The 11,191-nt window shown below is 31.4% G+C and overlaps 2 protein-coding genes across 3 annotated transcripts in view; one reads left to right on the top strand and one right to left on the bottom strand.

Moving 5' to 3' along the window:
- LOC104799691 (proline-rich receptor-like protein kinase PERK1) overlaps positions 1-265 on the bottom strand; it is a 3,053-nt gene extending 2,788 nt beyond the window's left edge. The window contains exon 1 of the mRNA XM_010522330.1: positions 18-265. Within this exon, the coding sequence (XP_010520632.1) occupies positions 18-265 (248 nt within the window). The remainder of the gene's footprint in view (positions 1-17) is intronic.
- A 3,938-nt stretch (positions 266-4,203) lies between these two features.
- On the top strand, positions 4,204-6,415 carry LOC104799077. Of its 2 annotated transcripts, XM_010521411.2 has the most exons (2): positions 4,204-5,624; positions 5,723-5,827. In XM_010521411.2, exons 1-2 carry the CDS (start codon positions 4,252-4,254, stop codon positions 5,742-5,744), a joined length of 1,395 nt encoding a protein of 464 aa, XP_010519713.1. In that variant the 5' UTR covers positions 4,204-4,251; the 3' UTR covers positions 5,745-5,827. The 2 variants fall into 2 exon arrangements, with proteins under 2 accessions (XP_010519713.1, XP_010519712.1); XM_010521410.2 differs by having other exon boundaries at positions 4,204-6,415.
- The last annotated feature ends 4,776 nt before the right edge of the window (positions 6,416-11,191 follow it).

Raw genomic sequence — 11,191 nt, 5'->3', positions numbered from 1 at the left:
CGGGCGGCGGCGGAGACGGCGTGGAAGTGGGAGGCGGTATCACCGGAGGCGGAGGAGACGGTGTTGCCGGAGGCGGAGGAGAAGGTGTGGGGATTGTCGACGGGGGAGGAGGAGAAGAGGGAGTCGGCGGAGGAGGCGGTGGTGATGCTGTGGGTTGCGAGGGAGAGCCGGTGACCGGCGTAGGAGGAGATGCGGTGGTGTTGGTCGTTCCCGGCGGCGGAATTGGCGCCGGAGTCGTTCCTGGTGGCGGAGCCGAGGACGACATGTTGCCTTTCTGGCCTTCTGAGGCGACTTTCTTTCCCCTGGTGTAAGGAAAAGTGTGAATACAGAGATAGAGAACGTAATGCAGAGATTTTTGTTCAGTTTTTTTTTTTTTTTTGGTCAAAGTTAGATATAACAAGAAATTTATGTAAAAAATGGAGGAGAGATCGTGTGTGGTTTGAACTGTGAAGAAGACAAGATGAGGAAGAAACTTCAACAGGAGGCGGGGAGTTGGAGCTCGGACGACAGCTGTGGGGTCCACACCGTCTGGCCATATCTTTGCAATTTTTTATTTATATTTTTTATCTAATGACTTTTTCCTTGTAAAATAAACTATTTTATAAATTATTAAATAGCCGGAAAATCCCAAAAAAATTATCGAATTTGGAGATAGATCACATATTAGTACCGAACTTTTCAAACTTCCAAATTAAATATGAATTCGTCGATTTTGACATAAAAATTACTGAATTTGTAAATTTTTGACAAAAACCTCATCGACATTAAACGGCGTTAAATTAGTTAACGGACGATATGACGTGGCGGATGGCTCAACGTCGCGTCATTCATCACGTCAGATAAAAATAAAAAATAAAAATAAAAATAAAAAAATAAAAATAAAAATAAAAATAAAAATATATATGCAATATATATAGACATATATATATAATATTAAAAATTAAATATGTATATGTGTATATATATATATTTATTTATATATATACATAAACATATATATACTTACATCCACAAATTCATATGTATATATATATATATATTTATGTATATAGATAGATATATAAAAATATACAATATATATACAATATATACATAACTATATATATATTAAAATAATTGTAATTAAATTATAAATAATTAAAAATACAATAAACATATCAAAATTTACACACATATATATACATATGCATAAAATAGTAACTATTAAATGCATATATATGTATATGTATATATGTATATATTATTAAATATATACATTTAATAGTTACTATTTTATGTGTGTATATATATGTTTATATATATATATATTGTATATTGTATATTGTATATTTTTTGTTTTTGTTTTTGTTTTTGTTTTTTATTTTTTTATTATTTTAAATTTTAATATTTAATTTCAATTTTAAATTTTAAATTTTAAATTTAAATTTTTAGTTATTTATTTTTATTTAAAATTTTTAATTTTAATTTTAATTTTAATTTCTAACGTGGCGGATGACGAGACGTTGAGTCATCCGCCACGTCAGATTAACCGTTAGTCGATTTAAATCCGTTTAACGTCGATGAGATTTTTGTCAAAAAATTACAAGTTCAGTATTTTTTGTGTCAAAATCGACGAATTCATATTTAATTTATAAGTTTGAAAAGTTCGGTATTAATATGTCAGCTATCTCCAAGTTCGGTAATTTTTTTGAGATTTTCCCTTAAATAGCTATCTTTGCAAAAAATGAATGTAGAATGCATTCTCGTTGGAAACAGATTCCGAATAATTTCATTCTTGCAGAGAAAAAAATGAATTATGAAGAAGCGTACAAGTGTTTCTTTTGCCGCCAAGTGTGAAGTTCGATTTTATACTATAAAAATACGTATTCATTAGTTTGAAAATTCATTAAAAACATTTTACACAAATTTCCCGAACAGTTATTTTGAGCACTTTAAAATTGAATATTTGTTGTACATTGTTTGTTTTTTCAAAAAAAATTATTTATCTATATAGTCTACTCTCTACATGCGTAATTTTCGAAATGTTAATATATTTTTTTACCAAGCTACCTATGAATATTCCTTAATGTATGAAATTTCAGGTGAATGTATCAGCATTTATACTTTTGAAACCGTAATTTTTAATTAAAATGAAGTTCTTTAATACGATAAATTAAAAGTAAACGTACTTCTATCTTAAATTCAAAATTACAGACATAAGGTGATTTTCTGATTTTTTTTTTTTAAAGTATAACATGTACGGAAAATCTTCCACACATCATAGCTAATAAATAAACGCAAATGAAATGGCTTTGAACCATTCCCTTTAGTTAAAAAACAAGAGCAACTTTCTATTATATAGATTAGGTTATGAAATGGAGGAGTGCAGTTTCAACTTATTAGGTATATATATATTTATTTATTTTTATATATTCCTATATATAAATATATATATATATATATATATATATATAGTGGTGTTCTTCAACAACCATTTTGCTTAACACCAAGAACACGTTGCAATTAAGCCAAGCAAAACAGCTGTGGAAGCGATTTTTCTTTTTTTTTTCTTCAAAATGTTTAAAACGATTTCCAATTTTTTCTATTTCGTTTTTATGTTTTCTACCAAAATTTATTTATGGTACCATTCTATTTATTGAACTCTCTATGCAGTAATTACACTTTAGGATATGAAAGAAAATAGACCTAACTATATTGATACAAAAGTAAAACACAAAAACAGTTTAAGAACTTTGACAATCGATTAAGAGAATGTGTGATTGAAATAACATTTCGACGTTTCGGATTCAGTTCGGTTTTCGAGTTGGTTTTTGAATAATACGATGGAAAAATAATAATTGAAATTTTATAAAAATTAAATCGGTTTGGTTTAGTTATTTGGTTACTAACATGACTTGAATTCGGTTAGGTTCGAAATTGTTTATAGCAATAATAAAACTATAACCAAACGATTATGAAATCTAAAATCAATTTGATTCAATAACACTCTCATTTTTTGTGTCTAAGAACATGACGTAAATGAACCAGGCTGGTTCACAAAAAATGCGGTGAAATTTTCAAATACCTATTATCAATTACAATATATATATATATATATATATATATATATATATATATATGCATACTGTAGGATAGTTTGTCAATACATATTGAGATATGAGAATCTATTGTATCATCATAACTGCGTCAAATTTCACCTTTGTCTTTTTTTTTTTCCTTGTAGGATAGCTTGTCATGTTATTAGGCTCCATCCGCTCACACGTGTGTGGCACTACTACTACTAGTAGCAAATAAAATAAAACGACTATTCTTTTTTTATTTTAATTTATTAAAATCCGAAGCTTATTTGTTTGTGCAACAGTTGATCAACTTGATGTATTTATAAACAGAAAAGACTTTACTCCACCAAAATTTTATGAAATAATTTGTTGCATTTTCTATTCCACAACAATATATATATATATATATGTATAAAGAATGTTCACATAACCGGAATATACTTAATCTATCGAATAAGGAGAATGATACTAACCCTAGCTGAATAAAGAGGAGAATAATACTAATTATATTTATTGTCTCTCAAATTATTTTTGTTCAATCGTTGTAGCCTACAAGTCGACCGAAGCAAACCACATTCAGAAAATATATACGTTGAGATGCCCGTGAAAAAATTGAAACACTCTATATCGTTCATGTGAAAACATATATATATATTTATTTATTTATTTGGTAAAATCAACATATATATATATATGTATATGTATATATAAGTCAATGAAAGCGAGTCGTGCCGCGTGAAGATGGAATTATCAATGGTGGAGTTGATAAACAAAAACTTGGATTGTTGACTTAGTTGTCTAAGTTAAAGCAGTTAATCAACTTGATAGCCTTTTTCGGACAATTAATTTATGTCTACAACAATTTGGGGTTTCTTTTAATCATCATTTTGTCTATTAATTTTAATAAAATAGCTGAACATTTATGCGTACCAAATACGGTTTTTTTTCCCATATATCTAATATCAATTTGCATTAATCTAATTAGAAATAATACTTCATATTGTAAATCTTTTCAAGTTTAAATTAAAAATGAAAAATGAAGACACTCGGATGCTTCATAATTTATATATAGAGAGAGAGAGAGACAAAGGGAGAGAGAGAGAGAGAGATTTGCTATTCATAGTTAAATTAAGAGAGAGAGAGAGAGAGAGAGAGAGGGAGGTTCAATCTTTTCCAGTCCCAAACATCCGCCATGGACGAGGTAAGCTTTCCTTACCACGAGCATCCCTTGCATCGTTCAGGCGGGTTTGGTCTCCTTTGCGCCGGCTGCGTTAAAGTGGCTTACTCATCCGATGGCTACCGCTGTTCAGAGTGCTACGGTCACCGGTTCTTCCTTCACAAGGAATGCGCCGAATCTCCATTGCAGATCACCCTCTCTTCTCATCCCCAACATCCTCTCCACTTCATTGGCACTTATCATGATCACGAGAAAACCTGTCATCTTTGTGGCGATTACATATCGGAGGTCAGTTATCACTGTTTTACATGTCACATCTATGTTCACATTGGTTGTGCAAGAGATCCACCCATGCCCGTTATCAAAAACCCTATGGATCATCGAGGTTTCCTCACCCTCGTGACACAGATCATGGGATTCACCTGTGATGTCTGCGGAGGTGAATCCCACAGTTATTGCTATATGTGCCATCATTGTTACTTCTTCTGCCACATCGGCTGTATCTCCCTCTATCCAGAAATAACCCACCCTTCCCATCCACACCCTCTTAGGTTCCTCGAGAATGGCGAACCTCATTACAGTGATGGCAAGTGTGGACTTTGTGGTGAAGAGTTTGAGAATGGACGGCTTTATCACTGTTCAGCTTGTAATTACAGCTTGGATCTGACTTGTGTAAAGTACCCACCACCACTTTCTTACGTAAGCCCTAAAACCCACGAGCATGAACTCACCCTCTTGCCTGGAAACATGAGCTTTACTTGTGACGCTTGTGGGGAGTATGGATATAGGAGTCCATATGCTTGTCATCAATGTGACATCAAATTCCATCAAACTTGCTTCGATTTACCTCTTCTCATCAACAATAACCGTCACGATCACCCCATTCATCGCACTTATCTTTTTGATCGCGGGTTAGATTTGTTCTGCGGAGTTTGTCACGGCAAGCTGGATGGACCCAGTGAAGCATACGTTTGTGTTTCATGCGATAATTTCGCTGTTCATTCTATTTGTGCAACGGGCTTCCGTGTGTGGGACGGGAGAGAACTCAAAGGGAAACCCGACGAAATGGAAGATACCGAGCCATTCAGAGTTGTAAATGGCAATTTGATAAACCATTTCAGTCACGAAGAACACGAACTCAGGCTCAAGAACGATGGCAATGTCTGCCAGGACAACATACACTGCAGAGCTTGTGTTCGTCCTATTGATACGGATCCGTTCTACAGTTGTACACAATGCGACTTTGTCCTTCACGAAACATGTGCCAATCTTCCTCGTACAAAGCGACATCCCTTGTCTACCACAAAGCTTACTCTGACAAGCAGTGAAAATTTTCCGGAAGGTTCTTTCACTTGTGATGCTTGTAAGCGACACTCCTCCGGTTTCGGGTACTCCTCCGGTTCTCTCTGTTTCGATGTACAATGCATCTCTATTTCCGAACCACTAAACCATGACAGTCACCCCCATGCATTGTACTGCTTTTCAGTGTGCTGCCCACTGGGTCGTGATGAGTATTGTAATGCTTGCGGTAAAACTTGTCACTTAGGGTTTAGATGCAACATCCCGGATTGTGACTTTGCTCTAGACTACGGTTGTGCCACTTTACCCAAAATGGTAACCAGACGCGAGTCCAATGATCATCCACTCTTCCTACGTTATGGGGGAAACGTATCTGTTCGATTTCAGTGTCATGTCTGTAAGAAAAAACTAGATCTGAAGAAATGGTTCTACGCCAACGGCCATTACAGCACAGCTTCACACGTCAAGTGCACGGTAGGAGATTTCTCAGGGCTGACAGAAGGAACAATAATCACGCACTGTCAGTATGATCCTGACAGGATTTGGGATCCTTACAGCATTTGGGGCTTCAAAAATGATGTGATCTCGGAATGCGATTTCGAAGTGGTTGCCAATGATTCAATCTCCGGGCCTTGCTGCCATGTGTGTCGCTCTCGTAGCAACATGTCCTTGATGCTGAAGACAAGTGACGGCTCTGGTCGGTACATCTGTTCTTATGATTGTCTTAGTGGGTTCCATCCTGCTAGGGTCTAGTTTCGAACTTCTGCTTCGACTACTTCTCTTATCATCCGAGTGGTTATTGTAGATTTTGTGTGACTTGTGATGAGTGTTTATTGTTTAAGGTTGTGAGAACGATTGAGAAATTAAAAAAAAAAATTGGAATAAAGCTGATTTGAGAAATATTGAGAATATTCTTATTGTTATAAACAAGTATTTTGCATAAAGTACTAATTAGACGTACAAAAATAACAAATCGTAATATATAATTTGGCGATATTGTGGTCAATAACATAACTTCAATTGGAAGATAACGGCCATATGATTGAAGCCCAAAATGTGTCATATAGATGTCTTTTGGGCCTTTGGGATAACCGATGTTGGTCTTGGGTTCAAACTTAGCCGAACCCAATATGTAGATTGATTGATAAACTAATTGATTTAATTGAGTTCAATGGATTAGACCGATCAATATAATTCTAAATTTATTGTTAATGGTTTGTATTAAACTAATTTATTAAATCATAAAACCCAAATAGATTGGGTTGAAATGGATTGGATCACCTTTTCCACACCCCTCCAAATTGAAAATCAATTCAGTTGGATTTATAATATTTTAGGTTTATAATCTTTTTTTTTTTTTGACAAAAAGGTTTATAATCTTTTGGTTCATAACTAGTTTTTTTTTATGGGTTTAAAAAAGTGATTTTTCATGTAATCTAAAAAGCACCATCATCTCCCATATATACACACACACACACATACACACACTATAAAGAGTCTTGTGATTCTAATATCAAATAAAAAATCAGAATTTTTATTGTATATAGATGCATGTGTAATTAGTGTTTGTGAAACGGAAGATACCAAGGTCGCAATGCGTGCCGTTTCTCGAAGCATGACGTAAGACTACGCCTTGGCTATCTCGCATTTTGATATTATTATATTTTAGCATTTTTTTTTTCTCTTTGTCTCTATCTTCCCTGAAATTTGAAAGGAAAAAAGTAAAATGGTTGTCGTTTCATAGTTTGGCACGAAATGCTTGTCGTCTGCAATTTCTTTTTTGGGGCAAAACACACGAAGTTGAATTTCCAGAGAGCATCACATTCATAACATTTACTTTGGTTTGGAGCCAAAAACATGTCAAAGGCAAAAGGGTCAAAAACCACACGAGCCACTTTGACGTTAACTCATTATATTCACATAATCCAAATGACAAAACGCCGACTCGTATTCAAACTTCTCTCTACAATTTCAAACACAATATACAATAATTAACAAGATATGTCTAAATATTCATAATATATATATATATATGTCCATGAAATTCAAATCGGTTCGTTTACTAGGCATTATTTGTTACTAAATATAGTTTAGCGTTAAAGGTACTCTTGTTTAATAATTAAAAAAATCGTCCTTCGAAGAATTTTTATAAAAGATTATTTTTATCTAATTTACAAAAAATTTTGCTACTTGACTCGTTCCATACATACATACATACATACATACATACATACATACATACATACATACATACATACATACAGGCATGCATACATGCACATGCATGCATACATGCACATGCATGTATGTATCACAGGTTAAGAGAATCTTGGTGATGAAATCAGTTGAATTTGAAGTTCTTGAGAAGGGAGAAATCATTATGGGTACGAATGTGATTCAGAGCAAAACTTCATGGTATCAAACTAAATTCATGAATAAAATAAAAAAAAAAAGGAGAAAAGGGATTTTCTTCTTGTCTTGAAGCTAAATTCAACATCTTGAAATGTAGGAATCTAATTCCAAATATTATATATATATATATATACACATATATGTTACTTGAAATTAAATGCGATTCTCTGGCAGTTATATGACCCCGCCTCAAAGTCTTGCGTGTCTTTGCCCTCTTGGAACCTTCAACTCAAATTAGATTCCCTCTATCCATTCACCAAATTTTAATCTAAATTAATTATTAAAATAACACTATATTCAGCCGGTATATCATGATTTTTACCGATAAATGTTGAAATTTTAATTCAATATTTTTGAATAAATATATATTTTTATTTCCTTGTATAATTTGAAATATTCAAAAATTGAAAGAGAACACCACATTTAGGTTTTCATCAAATCTAATACAGAAAAAAAAAATCTTTTTTTCGCTATAAACACCCTCCCCCGTATTACGTAGAATAACATCAAGTAGAATTTAATTATGCATGCGTACGGTCCTTTGAATTCTCAGAAGAGTATTTATGAAGCTGCAGAAAAAAAAAAATTATAATCTCAACAGATAAAAAATAATAATTTTCCAATTTATTTTCCTAATAGATGTACCAAAAAGGCACCACCTGTCATTCTCTGCAATAATTCTCAATAATAGAAATTCAACAATTTCAAATTAAGTTGCTTTATTTATAGGATATTTTCTTTTATATTGCAGAAATATTGCATGAAGAATTCATATACCTGGGATAACCTTAAACATAATTTTAATAAACTACGACTTTTAACAAAAAAAAAAATTACGACGATTTTTCCAGTTGATTTGTAAGTATAAAATGAATTCTGGTTAATTGATTTACGAAAACAAGTTTAAGTAATATTCATTTACATATTTCATCTAAAATATACTTTACAGACTCCGAAAAAATAATTTCATCTATAGTTATCTTTTTTAAAAAAAATTCAATGAAGCATGTGATGTGATCATCAAATTATAGAAGTAAAAAAAAAACAAACAGAATAGAAAAATTAATACCCAAACCGAAATCTGATATTGCGACCTTTAGTATTTATCATAATGCAAAAAAAACTTTAGATATTTGTATACAAAAAATAATATCATTTTTCTACCGTTGTATGTAATTAATGATTAATAATGTTTTAGTTAATCCCGTCAAGTATATGAATATAATGTTTTATGGATTAATTAAACAAGGAGATTTGAAATTCAAAAAACAGTGGCATGGAAATGGACCAGCAAACCCTGCGACTGCAAGGCTATTTTGGTCCCCAAACGGCCAAACCTCCTTTTTATGTAAAAGGGTCAATTAGATTTGGCCAATTCGCTTCCCTTTGCAAATATATCTGACATTTAATTTCTACTTTTTTTTTAAAATTTTATTTTTGTATAAAAGTCATTGATTTTTTATAGTTTCTTATATTTTCTTGGAGAAGGAAGAATAAAACAATCTGAATTCTGTTTTTGAAATAAAAATATATCCGACCTCAATAATTTTCGTTAATATTGAAAGGTTGTAAAAAGTTTGGTATAATTTAGAATAGAAAACTAGTCAAATGTTTGATTTAGAATAGTGATCAGAATTTGACATTTTAGTGATTCTATTATCGGTGGGATGTACATTTTAAAATTGAGTTATATTTGATTTAGGCTATTTTAGCTTAGATTTTTTTTTTAAAATTTTTCATTGTATATATATATATATATATTATTTTGTATTTTATTTGGCTTTTATTTATATTCTCTTTGATTAAGAAAACTACCCACTCTTTAAGGAATTATTTTCAGCGTATATTGTATGTTATTAACGTTTCTTAAAGATTCAATTATAATTATATCATGAATACGTGTTTTTTGATTAGCTTGAGTTAACCACATATAACGGAATCATAGTGTTCACATGTATATTTTATATCAGTTGTGTTTTCTAAAAATCGTTTAATCTTTTTCCAATTAGGATAGAAGTGTAAACTAAAATAACTATTTCTCCAAATTTAGAAATAAGCGAATTTGTTGGTAGTTACTTGAATACTTTAAAATCGTATAATTATTAGTTTGGCCAAATTTTTTTTTTAGAATTGCCAAGATTTTAAGAGGAACCTAAGACTAGTGGTGTTAGTTTTTTTTTTTAAAATCTGATAATGAACATTTATAACATCTAAAAAAATCTATACATTTGTTTTTTTTTCTTCACAAATTACGCATATTATTATTATTATTATTATTATTATTATCATTTTGTCATTTTTCTTATTTTCGCAATTGTTGTTGCTTTGAGAAAATTGCTATTAGCTGAAAATTGTTGTTTTTGTCTTTTTCCGGTAAGATGGAAAATGCTATTTATGTGTCCGAAATTTCCCTATCAGTGTGTTTTGCTGCAATAAAAGAGACCCCAAAAGACGCACTTCTTGTGTTGGGCAATAGCTATAGCCAATAGGCATAATGATACATGTTACAATCTTTAAAAAAAAAAATTGAAATAATATAATATATTTTTTGTAAGCAAATTATTCTTGGGTACAAAAAAAAAACTTCAATTTTGTATTGACTGTGTGTAATCCGAGGAAAGTGATTCTCAACCTTCGAGGCACGAATCACCGCGAGAAAAGTTCTAACTTTTGACAGAAGAAAAAAAAAACAACTAATAATTTAAAAAAAAAGTTATTACAATTAAAAAAACAATAATGAACCAATGATTGGGTAAAATTAATTAAAAACCGATATAAACCGCCTAAATTTGAAATGATAAATTAAATATTTTTATTTTGGGGACGCTTTGATCTAATATTTGATTTCAAAATGCAAACATATATGTATATATATACGCACAAGAATTTATAAAACTGTAGGGATTGACGCATGTCCCCCTAGATATATTATAACAAAATTACATTGATTATTTATTTGAGGGTTATAATAATAATAATAATATCGAAATAAAGTAAATGAATTTTGTTATCTGTATTTTAACACCATTAACCCGCATTTTGCTGTTTGGATTCTCTTGTTCGCGTATCCGCACAAACCGGCTAATATATTAGCAAAGTAATTATAAATTTATTTGTTCTATATAATTACCCGAGTAATTTATTTGTAGCGTTTCTATCGTATTTTGTTTGCGTAACCTAGTAAATTATTATTGTAGATCAATACTATATATATATATATATATATATATATATATATATCTAT

Source organism: Tarenaya hassleriana, unplaced genomic scaffold (assembly GCF_000463585.1).
Source record: "Tarenaya hassleriana unplaced genomic scaffold, ASM46358v1 Cleome6, whole genome shotgun sequence".
NCBI lineage: Eukaryota > Viridiplantae > Streptophyta > Magnoliopsida > Brassicales > Cleomaceae > Tarenaya > Tarenaya hassleriana.
The sequence above is the reverse complement of the archived record's forward strand: the minus strand, read 5'-3'. Positions and strand labels throughout refer to the sequence as shown.